General features: G+C 37.1%; 1 protein-coding gene across 2 annotated transcripts in view; it reads right to left on the reverse strand.

The window, feature by feature from the left end:
* Positions 1-664: 664 nt before the first annotated feature.
* The window catches only part of LOC129751102 (adenylyl cyclase 78C-like), a 217167-nt gene continuing 197171 nt past the window's right edge, over positions 665-20660 (reverse strand). The window contains exons 6-12 of one of the 2 annotated variants that reach the window (XR_008738601.1): positions 10928-11325; positions 8858-10867; positions 8501-8797; positions 8217-8442; positions 7575-7635; positions 6981-7132; positions 1665-1804 (exon numbers count right to left, since the gene is read on the reverse strand). Coding sequence is in view for 1 of the 2 variants with exons in the window: in XM_055746392.1 (XP_055602367.1) it covers positions 1670-1804; positions 6981-7132; positions 8217-8442; positions 8501-8797; positions 8858-10867; positions 10928-11325 (3218 nt within the window). In the remaining variant the exon portion in view is untranslated. Of the gene's footprint in view, positions 1805-6980; positions 7133-7574; positions 7636-8216; positions 8443-8500; positions 8798-8857; positions 10868-10927; positions 11326-20660 lie in introns of both variants that reach the window. The other variant, XM_055746392.1, reaches the window with a different exon arrangement.

The raw sequence follows: 20660 nt of genomic DNA on the forward strand, positions 1-20660 counted from the left end.
TTCTTGAAGAATATTTTATATTATCACAAAAATTGTAATGAAAATTTGAAATATGTAATAATGATGCGCTTCACATTCTGAATTTGTTTGGTTACACTTCTTAATAAAAACCCATTCTAAAGACGAGGTAGGGTTTTTTCGTGTCAAGATTTGAGTTTCTAAATATGCAAAAGTTTTATTGAATTGTTAACCTACATGAAAACTGAAAGCTGATTTTAAATCAATTTATTATCCCTCATTTAATCAAAGATTCAGATCTTGTCGAGATAATCTTGTTTCAAAGTTACAACGCTTTGATAAAATTAAATGCTTCTATTTTTAAAATTTGAATAGATGAGACCACAACTTTATCTGACATCATTCAAAGGAAGTCTTTCAGTATTTGATATCGAAAATTTTAACACATTTCACCACTTTGCTGAAGACAGCGAAATTTTTTGACTTATGGTAATTCAAAGATTAAACTTTTTTTTGTTACAAATCCTAATTCTTATTTCTGTTTTTTTTTTATTTTAAGAGGATTTTAACCTTCATGGTCATTCTTTCACAGAAATCAATATTCTGAACGAAATGAGTTTTGACTGAATTTCACGTGTTCTGTATAATTGAACGATTCGGATCGAATGAAAAACCACGACTGCATTATTTTATTTAAATATGGTGTTTCTTTTATTCCACAATTTTGGCATAACATTTTTTTATCCAGTTTAACAGTACCGCACTTTCTCGTTCTGATTTATTTTCCTGTCATATCTGACAAAACACTTTAGTCTAAACTTTTCCTTCGACACAAGTAGATTTCTTCAATCATAATGTAATGTATAGTAGTGTAAGAACTTGAACCGAAAGATAAAGTTCACGTTTAGAATCACATTTAGGTGTATTGTTTTCTCTACTTATTTTGTTTCCGTTTGATTTCGATCTACTTCTTACTTCTAACTGGTTTAGTTTGCATTGCAACTATTTTGTTTTAAGTACAAATACAAAGGATTTTTTTTTGCTTTTAGTGAATTTAAGTTAATAGTTTAGTTTAAAAATGTCTTTGATTCAATTGATTTTCTTTTTATCGTAAATTGTAATAGATTTTACTTGTGCAATCTTTCAAAACAGTATTCTGTTTGGCTTATTCTCAGACTGACGAATACCAAATTTGTGCATAACTTTTGGTACGGTTTCTGTTTTCGTTCTTTCAAAAGATGGGAAGGTTCATTGACTAGATTTTTATTTGGCTAAAACTTATTTTTTCATACAATCTTTCACAGTTTTAGTTAAAACAGCAATGATGTGAGGACTTAGTTAAAAGGAATTTCACTGCAAGACTAGCTTTTGAGACGGATTCCGTTGACGCGTTTATGACAGTTCAAACTTAGGAAAAAAATAAGTTTTGTTGAAACTATAAGTCGAAATTTCAACTATCTGCTAAAACCGTGAAAACGTAGAAGATGACTGTATGACAGTTTACTATAATAAAAAAATTGAAGATGGTCTTAGAAGAGTTTTCTAACAGCTGGAATCCTCATTCGATTAATCCGTCTTTCTATAACTTTCCTAAACTTATTCTCACAGTTTTTTTCGCTTAACTAACTCAGTTCCCAGATGATTCGGCCACATGGGTGCCGCTGGCCGGTGGATTTTCCCAAACGATAAAGGCGCCTCCCTCGCCCTGTCTCTACACTCCAGTTTGTTCCTCTTTCACGTTGTTCGGATGCAGCTGCCGGAAGGATGGTATCACAATATTTTCGGGGCTGGAACCGCTGCAGATGGGCTGTGGTATCGGGATCGAAGGTGAATGCGGTATCGTGGGCTGCAGGGGACCGAGAGAGAGAAAAAAATATTTGAAAAAATTAATTGACTACTTTTTACAGACGTTTTTAATTTTTTCTTGCGCGTTTTGACTTGAAAATTTTGAGAAGGTATGGAAATTTAGTTCAACCATATCTCTCAAAACCGCGGTCGACTAGACACGATAATAGTCAAGCTTTTTCCAGCTTGTGACTGGAGAAGCTCTCACATGGGTAGGGGTGACTGGCAAACGAAGAGAAACCTATTTGAGGGACAGTCAATTGAGTTTGACGGACCAAGAGGCTTCACAGTCACAGCTTCACGCCTCATGACGATGAATTTTCTCAAGCCTGCTTCTAACACAAAGTGAAAATGGCCAACCTGGCCTCCGACATGCCTCTTAAAGGCCTCTAACACTGGCTATCCTGGTCCCACGGACCGCTTACTCTGAACCTTACTCTATGATGGCCGGTCGAGAAAAGAGGCCGACCCAAGGACCAACTTTGACTCAACTCAATGTTTATCGTCTTCGTAGCCGATGATGCCTGATGTTCTTGGGCGTGCATAACTGCCGTTAAAGTTATGGTTCAATTTTACTCGCTCGTTACAGAGCAAACCATGAAGTTGATTAATTTATGTCATACTATTGGATAAAATAAAATTATCTTGAAATTACCAGCTGGCCAACAAACTAAATTTGAAAATATTTGGAGAAGCTGAAAATCTCGGCATTGTAATGATCGTTATGTTGGTCATAATGACATAAGAGAAATAACCGTGTAAGAGTGAGTGTGTGTTTGAATGAATTACTAATAGAAACTGTGTGAATGGATTGAGTGTTCGAGAACTTTGTAGAGAATGCTAGAGAAAAAAACGGTCAGATTCTCATTAACAGTAGAACGAAATAGACAAATTGTTCTACTGTTAATGAGAATTGAAAATTAAGTCCGGTGTTCCGTGGACAAATCAAAAAGATTTGAACAATAGAACAAGATTATTTGGACCTGTTTGATGACCAGCTCAACAGCATGATTATGAAGTGAGGCTGAAGTTGACATCCGATGTTCCAATAGGTTTTGCTCCTCGTCGACTATCATATTCCGACAGAAAAGACGTTGATAACATAGTCGATAGCTTGTTGGCCGAAGGAATCATTCGACCTGGTAATTCGCCCTTCTTGTTTCCAATAGTTTTGCGGCAGAAGAAATCAGAAGAGAAGCGTTTGTGCGTTGACTATCGAGCTGTGAATAAAATAACAGTGCGCGATAGCTATCCAATTCCATTGATCGATGATTGCTTGGAACGGCTAGAAGGGAAACAGTATTTCACTATACTGGATTTGAAGAATGGATTCCATCAGGTCAACGCTGCTGCTGATTCCATTTAATATACCTCATTTGTAACTCCAGGAGGTCAGTATGAGTACCGGAAGATGCCGTTCGGGTTGAGAAACGCTCCTGCAGTGTTTCAGCGTTTCATCGACAGAGTATTGGATTCGTTTATCAAAGAAGGGTCAGTAGTAGTTTACTTAGATGACGTAGCTCTGGCATCTCATTCGATTGAAGAACATGTTGAACTATTGCAGCGTGTCATGCGATGACTTGCTGAATATAGATTGGAAGTAAAATTTAAGAAATGTTTGTTTGGTTATTGTGAGATTGATTTATAGGGATTCACTGTTAGTACAAAGGGTATCTGTCCAAAAGGGGCGCATTTGGAAACCATCAAGTCAATGGCCTTGCCGGTAGATGTAAGCTCTTGGATTATTTTCATACTTCAATCGATTCGTTCATTTCTTTTCGTCTATTGCAAAACCATTGCGGGAGTTAACTAAACCTAATGTAAAATTTGATTTCAATGTAGGTTGCATACAGTCTTTTAACACTCTTCGAAAAAGTTTAGTATCTGCACCCTTCCTTGCTTTGTATAGTCTTGTATAGTCAAAAACAGTACGACGGCAAATTTCATCCAATTGCGTAGATTTCGCAACGAACGAGCCCTGCCGAGTCCCGTTACCACAGTTTTGAACTAGAAACGCTGGCCATAATTTACTCGCTTCGCAAATTTCGTATTTACTTGGAGGGAATGAACCGTAATAACATGAATAGAAGGATCGCTCTTTGGGTTATCGAATTAGAAAATTTACATTACACCTTCCAACACAGTAGTGGAAAACTGATGAGTCACGTTGATGCATAATGCAAGCATTGAGCCTGTTATTCGCACAACCGAGTATTCTACGCAAGTTGTTTCTGTCATTGATCCCGAGGATATAACGTTTCAACTCCAAATCACTCAGAATCGTGGCAGTGAGATAGCCCCCTCTCGAAGAAAAGCTGGAAATTGGTTCACTTGATGGTTTCGTACTCAAAGACGATCTGGTGTATCGATCTGTCTGTGATGAAAAGAATTTGCTTTATGTTCCTAAAGAGATGGAAACAAATGTAGTACGACATGCCCATGAGAAGATTGGTCAGGTCATGTGGGTGTGACTAAATGCATTGAACAGATAAAAATTTCGTCGCTTTAACTAGTAACCACAAAACTTTGCACAATATCCCGAAAATATATAATGTAAAACTAAGCGCTCTTCGAGGCCCGTCTTGATGAGGGATACCTCGAGGTTTTCCCGCAGGATATTGCAATATGAGTCAGCTGTCATGATTCCGTTAATTTTTACCAAATTGCCCACCCCACCTCAAGAAAAGCACCCCCACATCATCACGTTCCCTCCTCCGTGCTTGACTGTTCCTTGGAAATAGCGGTTTTGGAGCTCCTCACCCGACTTGCGCCACATATGATCCCGCTTCTTCCGGTTGAATAGCTCGAATTTGGATTCGTCGGGCCACAACAATGTTTTCCAGTACTCGAGCCGTTTATCGGCGTGTTCCTTGGCGAACTTGAGCCGCTTAGCCTTGTTCACCTGTCTGATGAAAGGCATTCTCACTGCGATCTTGCTACGGTACTCCTTTGCATGGATGCGGCGACGGACAGTACGACGCAATACCGAAAATTGAAGCTCTTCCTGTATCTGCCGGATCGTTATTATTGCGTTTTTCTTCACTTCAACAATGATTTTCTTGTCCGTTCTTGCATCTGTCTTGGGCTTCAGTCCTCTTCCCGGGCGATCTACCACCGATCCGAACGTTTTCATCTTCTTCATGATTTTTGATACCGCTGTCTTGCTGATTCCGTAGTGTTTGGCCATTTCCCGGTGCGTTTGACCGTTATTCACATCACGAACAACCAGTTTCCGGATGGACAACGGAATGGAACCAGAAATTTATGCGTTCTCCATATTTTACAACTTATTTGACACCTGTTTGAATACTCCAGAGCCAAGCCAATTGTTTATGAAACGTCAAAATACACAAAACAAACAAATTAGAGGGGCCTCGCGATGGAAACTTATCGAAATTATATTGATTTTTGAGTTGGAAATTTTATTTTGCACATTTTTTTTTTTTTGGAATATTAACTTTTTTTTCTATCAGAAAAACTTTCTTTTTACCAGCGCAACATTAAAAAAATCGAAATGAACACGATAAACAATATTTTAAAAATGATTACGATGTGTTTTTGTTAAATTTTAACCAGAGAAATAAAAGAAATTGAAAAAAAATAATTCGGACACTTTATTTTGCCCCTCACGGTACTCGTCGTCGTGGATGCTTTCACAAAGTATGTCAAGCTGTATGCGTTTAACTCTAACAGTACCAAGAAGGTACGTGCGTGCCTTCAAAAGTGCTTCGAACATTACAGTCGGCTTCGGCTGGTTCTGTTCCGGCTTGGCCCGGCTGACTGAGCTGGAGCCAACAGTGCCTTTAGCTCCCCAAAAACGGCCCCAGTTGGGGTTGTCGGCTCAGCCAAATGTATCGTTAAGAACGTCCGAAGAATTGGCATCCAGGAGGTAACCTGCCATCGACTGTGCTCCTTTTGCATTGTGATGTTTTCTTTTGCTGTCTTCTTCTATTTTAGTTTACCGATCCTTCTCGTCAGCCTTCTGCATCCAATGAGGTTTAGCTGACGCCGAGCATTCCTCACCCACCAGAGTTCTTCCAGAAGACCCCAAAATCTGCTACTGCTGTTCCGACTCAGCTGGAGACCAAGGTCTGGTGCAGCAAAGGAACGACGAATTTAGTTTTCCTCTCGTAACAGTTGTTGTCTTGCTGTGTTTTTGTTTATGTGGTTACACGTGTTTTGGATTGACATCTTACGCTCTAAACTATAACTATACGAATGTGGCTCGATTTAACACAATCACTACACCCTCAAAACTAAATAACCATATTATCTTAATTATAACGCTACAACCGTCTGTGCTTCTTTTTGGGCTCAACCAGCGGGGTCGTGAAGCTGACAGGCTTTCTGAGTTCCTGGAAAAAGGTCAGGAAATTAGTAGAGACTAGAGATCTGATTTTTAGAGGTTAAGTATCTTATTTGGCCAATATCTCTGAGAATTATTATTTTAGAAACTTGACATCTGAAACAAAGTTGTGGAAAATTTGATTTTAAACAAGTTTGTTGAAGCCATCAAAAAGCTAAAACCTATAACAGAGAAGTTAAAAATTTTATCTCACTTGTAGGGGGATTAATCAGAAAAATAATAGTTTTTTATCATAGAGCTGATTTAACTGACAAACTTCTTCGAAGACACCAATAAGCTAAAATGTGAACTAGAAAAGTTATAAGCAACGATCACGTTTTTCGCATTTTTGACCACTGTGCGAAGGCATAATTGAAGCTTCTAGACTAAAACGATGGGCCAATTGAGTGTTTTTTTTTTTATTTATGGCGGTCACTGTAGTCTTCAAACATTGTGGTTTAAAGTTTAAAGTTCAACTTTAAAGTGGTATAGATTTAGGTTAGGTTTTGGAAAGAATGGCAGCTTGCTGATAAATTCATATTAAAAAAAACTTTGGAAAGGTTTGATGAACAAAATTCAATTAGGATTCCAGACCCAGTGGACAAACAATATCTTTAGCTCAATATGACAGGTTAATTTTCTTTCTCAAAAATAACTTTTACGACCCCTTTAAAACCTATCTCGGTGAGTAGGAATGCAAAGAGAGTAAAACTAAGCAGAGTTCTGAAATAAAACAGCGTTATGAGAAGGCCCATATCCATTGCATCGATGTCCAACAACGGCCGCATGAAAACCAAAGAACAGGGAAGAAAAACAGGACTACCGCAATTACCTTCTTCATAGTGTAGCTACGGCCCCGCACCCGGGTCGTGTTCCTCCGAATCGGATTATTAGACTGCGCTGCCTTCTGATGGTTCAGCCTCACCGAGCTGAATGTGCTTCCCCGTCGCCCGAACCGCGACCTCGGCGAGGGCGTTGCGTTGGCTGTAGAAAAAGTAATCCGGTGTGTGCCATATGGTCAAGGAACAGAGCAGTGTTAGCGATATCTTTGTGAGATTTTAGGATAAAAAAATTCAAGAGAAAAGAAAGGATAGAGAGTAAAGATCACAACAAAGAAAGAAAGCATGCCTTCGAGTGAGAGTGTGCAAACGTAAGGTTTAATGCGTTCCGTTTTTATTGGAGGAGATTACTTGGCGTTTGTTACTGAGAAGGCTGGTTACGACGTTGGATTACATTAGGGTTCGGCGACGGGTTAAACAACAACATCTGCGGATCTCTTCACAAAATTGGAAACGGTGACACAAATGCGTGGTGGAAGGTTTAAGGTTATAACAGTATTTGTTATTGGTTGTTATCGAAATGGTAGTGTTAGCGTGGCGCTTCGCACACAAAAACGCGCAACGAAGCATGCCAAGCGTATACATACGGTGCCAGCAGACGCATTTTATTGACGGTCAAGTTTTTAGCGCGGCTCCAGCCACATTTTTCTGTTTTTGTTTTGATTTTTTTTAAATGGCGTTTAGTGTTTTTGTTTTATTTAAGAGTGACAGTCACAATATAGGTGCAACGGTTGCCGATAGAAACGAAGTGACAGAATTAGAAAAAAAAAGTAAGATGATTGATTTCTAGAACAGCTAAAAATATCAGATACATTTAGGCGGAGAAAGAGGCTTCAATGTGTAGTTATTATTGAGGTAATGTTATCTTAAAAATCATTATAATATAACTTTTTTTTTTACGAAAATGAGAAGTCTGAAAAATATTTCACTTCTGGGAACACTGCCATGATCCTGCTAGATGTGAAAATTCAAATTTCTTAATTCAGATTTAAGATTTCAGAATTTGTTAAGAGCCTATTGAAACCTCCTTTATTCGATAGAATTTTTTCAATATTAAGTCTTAAAAGAAACAATAGTAAAAAGCAAACGATGTAACACCGAACAACGGAAAATGTCGACAACGGAAACACTGAAGACAGTTTTAACTATTTCTAGACATCTGAGATTTTTAGCTGCGTTATTTGAAGCAAAAGTAGGAACAAGTTTTCAAAATAGGTTTAGAAACTTACGTGTTGTGTTGAGATTGCTTCTTTTGGAGGCTTGCATCATCCCGAAAACTACCGCCGCTAGTGAGCTATGCTGCGAAGTTTGCCGTTGCAACGAGGGTGTCGTAACCTGTGGTACACCGGCAGGCATCAAGGCCGGAGACGTTAATTGACTAGCGGAAACGTTCTTCCCCAGGACCCAGTAGGTCATCATTAGCCCCTTGCCTTTGACGTTGACCTCGCCACGTTGCTGAAAGTTAATGGCTCACTTATTTGTAGATCTTGCCAAGGGATTACTCGAAACTTACCACACAAGTATACCCTTTGGTCTGCAAAAGCTGCGCAGTGTAGTCCGGGACTTGGACTTTCCAGTTCTCACCCGTGGAGTCCATTCGAGACGCCACGTTTACCGTGTTACCCCAAATGTCGTACACAGGCTTCCGAGCTCCGATAACTCCACTAACCAGTGGGCCACTACTGATGCCAACCCGAAGCTGGAACGTATTGAAGGCATCCTTGTTGACCTCTTGCAGCTTCTGCCGCATAGCCAATGCGAATTCGACCAAATCACAGACAGCTTCTTCGTCCTGTTCGTCTACTACGGCCTAAAATGAAAAGGTAAATTCAGTGGAAATTGTTCCAGGATTCATCAAGATCGAACTAACCTTATTACCACACCGAAGATTCGACGCAGCCATGTAGGTGGCTCCAACGGTTTTGATCTTCTCAACGGTGGCAAAGCGAGCCTCCTCAAGCAGCGAATCAAAGTCCGAAATGATTTCGTTCAGAATACGGATGCAGGCCTTTCCGTTTTCAATGTCCTCCGAGTAGAAGTCTTTGAAGTTGGGAATCGAGGCGAACATCACTCCGCAAAGCTCGTGCATCTGCGCGTACAGTTCGTCGGTTCGTTCCTCCGAAAGGTAGTAGGAAGCCACGTGATCCGGTAGAATGTTCTTGATCAGCAGGTCGTTGAGGTGCCGGTTGGACTTCATGTTCGAGAGCTCCTTTTCGGCCTGTTCTTTCCAGATAAAGTCTAGCCGAGAGGTTACCTCGACTAGCCGGGCGTGATAGGTTACCATGGTTAGGAAGACCCCGAGTAGAATCATCATCTGAGCTGCCAGAGGCATACCGCTGGCTTGCATGAACTGGGTGTCGTAGGTTTCGAACACCTCGTTGAAGACTAGTAGAATCAGGATCGAGTAGCAGGCTACCATTACGATGGCCATGAAGGTTTTGACCAGGTAATACAGTTTTAGGGCTGTGGCCAGCGATATTAAGCAGAGAACCCAGGTGAAGACGACGTATTCGGGGTGGACACACACAGGTTGTGTGGCATCCGGGGAAGAAACGGGATGAGGTGGAATTTTTGTGGTTGGAAGATCGATGGGTAGGTCTTGATTAGTTGTGTTTAAAGTATACGCTTTGTAGCCACCAGGAATGTTCAATACTGCAGGTTCATCTGGGTCTGTTACTGGGATGTTGTGTTCGTTCAGTAAAGCTTCCAAGTCAACGTTTACAACGTGATTCGAATTGTAGATCATGTTTTGGTTTATGGTTGCTGTTACTGTTAGATTGAGTTGAACCTCTTGTTTGGATCCCGCCGTTTGAAGATAAGCGTAGGCAGGTTCTTTGGCCATGGATTTTCCGTTTGTTTGATGTTCATTCAGGTTACACATGATTAATCCCATGGAACATGCTGCCGACATCAGGATAATCGTTATACAAACAAACAATGTACGACTCTTTCGATCGTGCACCAGTGTTGAAGAGCTCTTCTGCAAGAACGTTGGTAGAATTGAAAATTCTTCAGCCATCACCAGTATACAACCTATCGTTAGGATAAAAGTAGTAATCGATAACGATACAATAAGGATCGTACATTTCGGAATAATCACAGCTTGGCACAGTACAATAAAAACCCAAACCACGTAGACGCATAGCATATTGGATCGAAACATATCCTCACGAAGTTGACAAAACGAACCTTCTTGCGTAGTATCTTTGAACTTCAACGTCCAGGTGTACAAATACTCCATTCGCATCTGCTTGTTTGAATTGATCTGTATATTCTGGTCGATTATCTCGTCAACCTCCTCGGATGATGGCACATTGTCCTCCAGATCGTAGCACTGTTTGTCTCTTGAATTATCCGCAGCATTGTCTCCAACCGCTTGGTTCAAGTTTCTAAACGGTATCTCCGGTGTCCAATCGGTTGTCGTTTCATCCTCGTGAATCGTCGACTTCGAACTTCGCTTGGTGATATGGTTATTGTTCATTCCACTGGAAGCTACGCTGGGCGTCTTCGAATCTTTCCGCATCTTCAGATCCATGATTTTGTTCATTGCCTCTTTCTCGAACTGCATCGTGCTCATCCGGTTCATCAGTCTCTTCCGTGGACGTAGTGGCTCGGTGCGTTTGATAAGATATGTTTTTATGTTGGACATCTTCAGATGACTATCGCGAGCTGCTCCATTACCCGGTTCCACCTCGTACGTATCGTTCAAACAGTTCAGAGTCGCCTCTGATATATGAACCCTTCCAGGAACCCCTCCCGATTCCATGTGATTGGCTATGATTACGTCGTTTGACCACACGTCAAAGTGCCACTTCTTCTCTCCCAATACACCACACATCACCGAACCGCTGTGAATTCCTATCCGCATATCCAAATCCGCCTGAAAAAATCGACATTCTCAGTTATTTAGAACACATTCCCACAAATTTTATCAACCTACCACATTCGTCTGCATTCTAACGTCTTTGATCGCCTTGATCATGTGCAGCCCTGTCTCCACACTGCAAACCGCATGATCCGGTCTACTCTTCCAGCTCTGGCTATCGAACATCGACACGCAATAATAGCAATCCCCCAACAACTTGATCCGCAAACAGTGATTGTCCTCTGCAATCTTGTCAAACCGCGCAAATAAATCGTTCAGAATCTTAACCAACTGTTGTGCCGAAGTTTTGCTGGCTAGCTCCGTAAACCCCTTGATATCAGCAAACAGGATGCTAACGTTCTCCATGTGATAGATATAAAGCTTCTTGAACTGGGTGTCGACCTGCGCAGCCTGCTGTTCCGGCGATTTGTACATCTCCTTGCGAATGTCGTTGTTCACGAACATCGGAAGGACTGAAAAAAAAGTAACGAAATGTTAGAAAGTCACCAATGAAAGGATTGCTAATTGCAGTTATAAAAATATGTTTGTTAAATTTATTAAGATTTTTTCCAGATTTTAAATTTAAATTTTAGAAATACTTGAACGTTGTTCCCGATTTAGGACTTATCTCCCTTTTTTTGTTATAGATAAATGATAAAACTTTTCCAAAACGAAATATTACAATTGTTTAGCTTGAGAAAAGGCAACAAACGTTTTTTTCAGGAATTCGATTCATTTTTTTTTTAAACGTACCCAAACATGTATAGGATCTCAATGAAACTTGATGTATCCTCGAAGAGATACCTTTTTCTTAATTCTAAGTGTTCTTCTTTCGAAGATCTGATGGCTACCATCCTGTAAATGCTAAAACTACCAACTCACAGAAAGTGTACTATGCATGCCGTGAACGGGGTTCGATCTCATGCCCACTGGTTTAGAACACTTAAAGGCTATCCTCTACGCCACGGGCTGCGGCCAATTTAGAGTAACGATTTGCTTTTAGGATATTTTTTCATAAAGTTAAATATTTCTAGCTTTTGGTAGTTCTTCGAGCCGAAATTTTCTTCAAAGTTTCTCCGATCAAATTAACAACAAAACATTTCACGCAAGATTATTACCTGAGTTTTAGTTCCGATTTATTAAAATTTGAATTCGGGGCCGATGTTTAGCGATGTTTAGCAATCCACAACTAACCGTTCAAGCATCTCGCTAGCAACTTCGTCATTTGTGTGTCAAGATAGACCCTGAACCCTGAAAATAGGCCGTCCCGGGTTCCACATTGGCAGATACTGTCAGCCCGGTAGGGCAGAGGTGTCCGATTAGCCCGATAGGGCAAAGAGGAAATTCGACAGTCCCGTATAGCCGAGGGAAATTCGTGTGTTACTGATTTGAGATTTTCACAGAACAAATTGGGCAAGCCCTGAAAGGGCTAGATGAAATGTTATATAGTTTGAGAATTAAAAAAAATTGAAAAATTATTGATCGATAGTGAGCCGGGTTTCAGTTCATGATCGTCGAAAGTAAAAATAAAATAAAAAGTAGGGTAGCCTTATTCTCTTCAATTCAAAAAGTGTTAAAAAAGTTATCTAGACCTACGCAAACAATTGTAAAAAAAACAAAACGAGTTTGGCTCCTTAAAGCTTCAAGGTATGAACCGTTTCAAATAAACGAAATACAAAAAAAAGTAGGGTAGCCTGGTTTCAGCTCATGGCATTTGATGTTGGGCGGGTAAAAAGCTAATGGCCTAAATAAATTCGATATTTTTCCGGGTTTCAGCCCGTGGCCGTCGACACGGACCGGATTTCAGCTCTTGGAAATCAACAGTGAATCGGGTAGAGTCCCCATGCAATGAATAGATACGAAAGTACGTAATTAAAATTAAAAATGAAGGGAATGAGGCATTCTCGAGAATGTCCTCTTTGCTCTCTCGCCATGAGAGCCATATTGACAGACAAGCGATATGTCGAGCAATCGCTAGCACAACTGATCGTTCTAAATAGCTTCTGGCTAGCCATCAAGCCAATTGTGCGTTGATCTCTTGATGAACCCTACGAGGCCTACTAATATCGGCATAAAACCCAAGACCGTTTCACTTACTGTTTGCGTAGAATATTTTAAAGAATATTAATCTAATACTTATGACAACTGTTTGACAAGCGATTGTTAAAAACTACATCTGAGAGATGCTTGAAAACATGAGAAAATTGAAAATGAACCTATTTTTCGAAAAAATGTCATTTTTGTAACATCTGAAATGCTTGGTCCATATGTTTTGGAAAGAACAGGGTGGCCACTCATTCGGGAATGTCGGGAAATGCGGGAAAAAGTCGAGATTTTAAATCCATCGGGAAAATACGGGAAAATTAAGGACTTCCTACAAAAATTTCTGACAAAGCTGCACAGTGCATTCAATGCTTCAGGATAACTGAAAATGGTTTAGCTAACACTTGAACAGTGTTCTTAAAAATTATACTCAACATTTTAAGCAACTCAAGAGTGATATAAATTGTAGACTTCAGTCGAATTGCTACCGAAAAATTAATGGATTAGATTGGAAAACTAGATTTTTCCGTTTAGATTTATTTGCGTTCAACTTGCATTTTCGTTTTCGTTTAAGTAATGGAATGTCTAAGCCCAAATTCCAAACATCAACTACCTAGTTAATTAAAATTACAAGTTACGCATGTGGAATTAAAAAGTTTTAGAAATTTGAACTTTGAAGTCAGAGATTGATCGTTAACATTAAAGATATTTCTTAAATCGTTGAATTTTTAATAATGAATTAGTTAAAAAAAAAGCATATGATATGATTGCACAGTAAATTGCATATGATTGCACAGTAAATTTACCTTTTTGTGACTTTAATTTATTTATTTGAGAATCGGGTATTTTTTAAGATCATGCGGGAAAAAGTTGGAAAAAAAAGCCTGAAATCAAAAACTAAACTCAAGTGGCCACTCTTTGCAGTTAGGTCTAAGAGTTACAACCATTAAGGGTTGTATTAAGGTAATTAATTGTAATATGATTTTAATCGCCGCAATTTTTATGATTATAATTTTAATGGCATGTTCGGCGGAATGAAAAACTAGAGAGAATTTATTTATAGAAATTTGAAGGAAAGGTGGATAGACACTAGACAGGCATTAGTGCGCCAATAGGAGAAAGCTTGAAAGGTGTTGAAATTTTAGACTAGAGGGCATGTTGATGAAAAGCTCCCATGAATTGTCCCACCTTTGCTCTACACTAGCTAACAATACATGAGAAACTCAGAAAGAGAATTTCCATGTATAGCGAGCCCAGTGGTTTGGGAGCGTGTTTTTACACACACACGCTCGTTTGAAGTGTGCGTCACACGCCAGAGGCCGGCAGTTCTATTCCAACCGTGTGGAGCACATCTCTCAGATTTCCCCTTTTTTGACAGATTTAAGCTTTTTTCTTCAGATTTGAGCTTTCATCTCCTATGCTCTCATGGCAAAAAAAGCTGAAATCTGAGGAAAAAAAAGCTTAAAAAGATTCACCAAGACTTATTCAATAGATGTTGGTCGCATGATACATAGACAAATCGTGTAACGTTGCAGGGATCTGCAAACCACTGGGCTCGCTATACATGGGAATTCTCTTTCTGAGTTTCTCATGTATTGTTAGCTAGTGTAGAGCAAAGGCGGGACAATTCATGGGAGCTTTTCATCAACATGCCCTCTAGCCTAGAATTTCAACACCTTTCAAGCTTTCTCCTATTGGCGCACTAATGCCTGTCTATTCACTTTTTTTCAAATTTCTATAAATAAATTCTCTCTAGTTTTTCATTCCGCCGAACATGCCATTAAAATTATAATCTTAAGGTAATTAAGGTTGCCAGATTGCTAGATTTTATCCAGGTTGGACCGGATATTTAATACAAAATTTGACAAAAGTTCGGTCGGCCCGGTTTTCCGGATTTCGTCGAAAAAAGCCCGGATTTTGCTCGGATTTATCCACTTTATTTGCCAAAAAAAACAAAAAAACAAACAAATTGTACAATTTTTTATCCATGCATCCAAAACGATTTTTTGAGCAAGTTATACAAAACTAGTCATGAAAAGTTTTTTGAAAGCCTAAAATACAATTTAAAAAAAATTTTTTGTAAGTTTTTTTTTCTTGATTTGTGTTCCTGGGTATTGACCAAGTTTGCCCGGATATTGCCCGGATTTTTGGTCCACATTTTGGAATCAAATGCCCGGATTTCGCCAGGTTTTTCGATGAATTAGTTTGGATTAGCCAGGTTAGTGCTAAAGACGGGGTTGAAAATGTTTCGGTTATTTTTAAAACAATTCAAATAACAATTCTGCAGAAAAATAGCTAGAAGTCAGTCTTAATATGTAACAGAACTCAGGAAAAAAAATCGAAAAAGTACTAAAAAATAAGTTTTTGTTAAAAATGTTAAAATTGTTAAAAAATTAAAACAAACAAGCAGCTGCTTTAGCTGTAGTTTTTGTTGACTTATAAATGTTCAGAAAGTATGTGACATATTTATTTATCATATTTGTGTAAAGTATTGCAGCGCCTGTCAAGCCAATAATGCCAAAAATGCACGAAAAATAAAGTAATTCTAAAGGATTTCTAAATATATTTTCTCACTCATGCTCATAACACAAACTCGAAAAAATATTAATAATAATAAATTTTCCTGAGACGATTAAAAAACATAATCAAAGTCTTAAATCAATACTTTTTCCGATAAATCATTCTTTAACTTTTCAAAATTATATTTCTTATTTTGAACCAGAAATTTGATTGAAGTCTAGAATACAAATTTGAAATCAATATTTCAGAAACACCAGAAAACGAAAAAATGAATTAAAATTATGAATAAAACCAAAATTTCAAGTTCTGGACATAATAATCAGGGCACAGAAATAAAATACATAGAATATAGCACCAGATTTTAAAACAAACTAAATCCGCCAAAATTCTTAAATAAATTTCAGATCAGGTCAGAAATTAACCATGACTAAGGATTTTTTTTTTTATAATTATTTATTTGAAACGGCTCATACAATTAAGTTTCAAAGAGCCATGACTAAGGATTGTTTAGCAGAATGATAATAATATCTTGAATTTGAAAAGAAATTCATAGATTTTCAGGAAATATGAAAATCACAAAGCAAATATTTACTTCGTTAACATTGCGCTTGAAAATTTCGCTTTTTACTCGCTACTTTAAATCATTTTTATGCTTCTTATCGATTACTTGAAAATTATAATAGATTTAAAAAAGTTGATTAAAAGTATGAAAATAAGTGAAACGTTTATAAATTTTCATGCATATGTACTATAGTTTAAAATCTCAGGCTCCGAATATTTTGTCGCCGACAATTTAAATATTGGGTCCTGGGAGGAACAGAAGGTAGAAATTATGTTTTGCTTCTTGAAAGTTTTGAAAACACAGGCTTCCAAGAATAGAACAATTCAGAATTGACAACAAAGACAAACTTATCTAGAAGAAAAAAAATATTTGGATTGACTTTTAAATCCAGTAAATTTATCAAAAAAGAAAAAATAAACAATCTTTAAAATTCTGTTTTTTTTTTGAAAAAATTTAACAAAAAATGATTAACCCCTTAAACCGCTTCACACGACCTTCGCACCAATGTAATTACACCACTTGAATTGGTTTTAAATTGCCTTTCTGGTAAATATCAATTTATTGGGAAATCTTGCGTTGATATACTGAAAATCCAGCGCAAAGTTGAATTTGAGTCTTAGGAAATCTGAGAAATTGCAAATTGACAAAAAGTTAAAAAAATTAGCTACTTTTGAAAAAAATGTCTAAAATTGTGTGTTTGGTATTTTGAAAATCTCAAGTTGCAAAAATTTGCCAAATTACGTCAGTTTTCCAATCTTCTTTTTTTTTTCAAAATTAATCTGGTAAGACTTAAACAATTTTGATGGTTCTTTAATTAAAAAGTACGGCTCTTGTACCATTTTTTTGAAATTATTGTGGTCAAGTTTTAATTTTTTTTTCTAATACATCCTTGTGCACAACGTATAGCTTTTAACTTCAGCTTTTTAAGAAACTAAGTAATTTTTTTTGGGTATTCCGTAGCTGATCTACAGACTTTTTCCGAAGCATGTTTTTCAGAATTTTTTTTCTTAGACTTTGAATAATGGAAAACTGCAGTGTTTCAGCTAAACATTGTTTGAGAATCATATTTATCCTATACACTACGAGCTTTCTAGTATTAGAAATATAATACTGATTAAGTTCTGATTAGGGATTTTTTTATCTGAGCTTTCAAGGAGCGTCCATAAAAAAGTAATGTAAAATACAAAATCAAAGGTTTCAAAATTTTATTGAGGGTCCCCGAAGATTTTCTTTTATTTGGATGCACCCGAATAAAGTTACAAGCCACCAAACTTCCAAAAGTGTCATATTAACAGTGTCAAACATTAACTTCATCTTGAAGTAGTTGATAAATATACAAATTTGGTTCGAAATGTTTCTAATTCCTTCAAATTTATTTTTTTTTCATCTGTTCGGCTCAGTAAAGTTTGATTTTTTGAACTCTTAATTCATGAGTCTTTTAAAATACGTAAATTAAAATAAAAACATGAATACACAGCAAAAAATTTCTAAAAGTATACGGAATCTAAAACACGGTCGATCTTTTTTTTCACAAGTGTAATTGAAAAAAGATGTAATTTTCAACTTCTTTTGATGTAATTTTAATCTTTTTGAAAAAAGCAAATAAAAATAAATTGTTTTGCTGTAATTTTAAATTCCGTGATGTAAAAATCAAGCGTCCAATGATATTTATATCACAAACAGTGTAAAATTATATCTGTTGCGTTTAAAACAGAATGTTATTGTTTGCCTGTGCCATTTGCCAGTTGAGTCATTATTCGGAAACCGAGTATCTTCATCCCAAGACCCAGCTCCAGCATCTCTAGTATTTTCTGAAAGTGGTAGGTTAATAAAGAGAATAAAAAACGAATGATGTATTAAAATTTATTAGTATTTGCTCGATTTTAGGCGCGGCGGATCTAGCAGTGGACAATCCGAGGCATTTGTGAGAAAAAAACAGTGACAGTGACGTGTGGATCCGGACCATGGCTGTCCGAAACGGAATTCTCTTTGCGATCCCCAAGTGACCCTGATCGCGGTTAAACCGGTTTTGTTTTTTTTAAATAATTTTTTTTAAATTGTTGTACTCCAAGACCAGAAAGGTCCAACTTGCCTAAATAAATGTTTCATAATTGTAAACAATGTGTTTTTCTTTTCATGAAACTCATAATACCTCAATATTTCATAAACACTGCAAATATCCTGAATTAAAATCTAAAATTTTAAATCGCTGTGTATTTTTACACTACAATAAGCTATTCCCTCTTCGTGAATCGTTTTTATCCAAATTTACACGCCTCAATGTAACAATGATGTAATTTTAGATCAAAAACGATGTTCCGTTTTCCTGAATCGTTTTCAATCTAAAATTACACAATTTTTTCTTGCTGTGTAGTATTTTATACGTTAATTTTAAACTAAGAAAGTTTCAATTCTCCACGTCCTTTAAAATGAAAGTGCACCCAAGCTTGAAAACAAGACCATGAAATATTGCATGCAACATCTTATGCACGTTGTCAGCTCGTGCTAACGTCCGCCACGTGTTTCGGTTATGTTGTGCTTTTGATGAACTTCCATGGAGACGCACGGTATTTGAAGAAAACAAACATTTCAAAACTAAGCATCATAGTTCAGCAAATGAGGTTATCAGTATATGCTTTCTGGGTTCACAAGTACCTGATGAACGATTCGAAATATAAAATTTCTTCACCATATGATAAAGTTCGTTGAAAAATAAATCAAAGTATGTACTTCATATAAGAGTCTTTCGATTGCAAAATCGGTTCACAATTTTGTGAATTTCGAATCCTGATTTTTTATTTTTTTTTATTTAATAGTATTCCGTCTCACGACATAACTTGGCGAACATAATTCCTAAAATTCACTCGGTCCATGGCAACCGTTCTCCAATTTCTCGGGCACCCCACGTTCGCCAGATCACGCTCCACTTGGTCTAACCACCTCGCTCGCTTCGAATCCTGATATCGATTCTAAATGAAGATTTTCAACTTTTAAATTTTACTTAAACTATTGCTGTAATTTTTAGTGATTCTAAAACCATTTCAACCCTAACCCCATTTTTGATGTTTTTTTCGTTGTGATAATCACTGAAATCTCATAATATTAGTTGCTGCGATTTAAAACCTGATATTTACCTCTGCCTTTTCTTTTTTTCATTGATTTTTGCTAGTCTTTTTTCCGTTTTCATTGAATTTAAATCACATATTTGAATATATCAGCACCTGCTTTATTCATTCAATAGAAAATTTCAGATTACTAATTGTGTTTAGAGTTCTAGAAATAGTGTTTCAATCAGATTGTGGAACATATGTCAGTTTTATTTTAGCTTCTTTAAGAATAAACCAGGCTTTAGAGCACACCGTAATCTTACAGAGCTTTCTTCTGCCTGCCTTTTGTGCAAGGATTTCCATTCATCATTTCGATGTTCAGTATTCCAAAACAGGACCGGATGTTCGATCGTTAAAGCTCCACATTCAGGGACACATGGACACACATTTGAACAATGCATAGAAAAACCTACTCACGAGCTGCATCAACGTATGTATGTACCTACTTCCGGTTCATGAACAGCTGACACAATTGTTACTCGAACATCCGACCCTCTCAATTTGCGGTAGCTTGCGTCGTCTTTATCTTTAGTAGGTAACAAATGGGGATTTTTTTTTATTATCTGACAATTTGCGCCGGGGGTCTTCAGATTTTCCCCAAAATTGAAAATTTGGTTCATTTTTGCGACTTTAAAACAAATGTATTTTTTCAGATTTCTAACATTTTTATTTTTTTGAGTTAGCTTCGGTTAGATTTTTTTGTAAATAAAAAATAACCATTTTTCAAAGCTACATAACTCTGTTGTTTCTCAACGGAAATTATAAAATAGCACATCAAAATGCATTGAAATTTTATCAGTTTTCCAAATAGAATAGTTGAAAAAAATTAAATAATGACCTTCAACATGAAAAGTTGTAAATAAACTTTAAATGGCGTCTAAAAGTACCGTCTGCACCACCGAATATTTTGCAAAAAATACCATTGTGTAGCTCGGTTCATGATGCAACTTTCATCTGAAGACACCAAAGTGGGCCATTAACACCTTGAAGAGTTATGAAAGAAATAATGACAATAAATCTCTTTTTTTGCATCGAGAACAAACGAATGGTGGAACAACTGCACTCACATATGGAGATAGCAAGCACTTCTAACAACATGGAAACAAAAGAACTTACCAAAGCAGGTAAAAAACACTACTTTTTCGTCCTTTTCAGACTGCCTTTACTCGCATAACAGTCCCATATGAATTTTCGTCATTTTAGGTCAACATAAGGCTTCAACATAAAAGACTAGAAAAAGAGGTTTTGTTCTAGAAATTTCGAAAAAAATATCAATTCGTGGCTGTCCTATATGAAATATACCTAAATAACAGTCCCATATGTGAAATACCACGGATTTGGTTACTTTTCAATGTTTCTTTCAGCGAAATAGTCTTTGGTTTATTGATTTGAATCATTTAAACTTTATTTTAACTCACTTGATGTCGAATGATGCACACTAGTTTTCGAAGGCAGGTCTGACTTTCTTATGAATGACTTCCTGAGCGAAAAACTATCGGATACAATCAAAAATCGTAAAAAAACTCAACTTACAATGTGGAATTCATGATATTTTTTTTGCAAAAGTATGTTTCTT

The sequence above is a fragment of the Uranotaenia lowii genome, chromosome 3, assembly GCF_029784155.1.
Source record: "Uranotaenia lowii strain MFRU-FL chromosome 3, ASM2978415v1, whole genome shotgun sequence".
Classification (NCBI taxonomy): Eukaryota; Metazoa; Arthropoda; class Insecta; order Diptera; family Culicidae; genus Uranotaenia; species Uranotaenia lowii.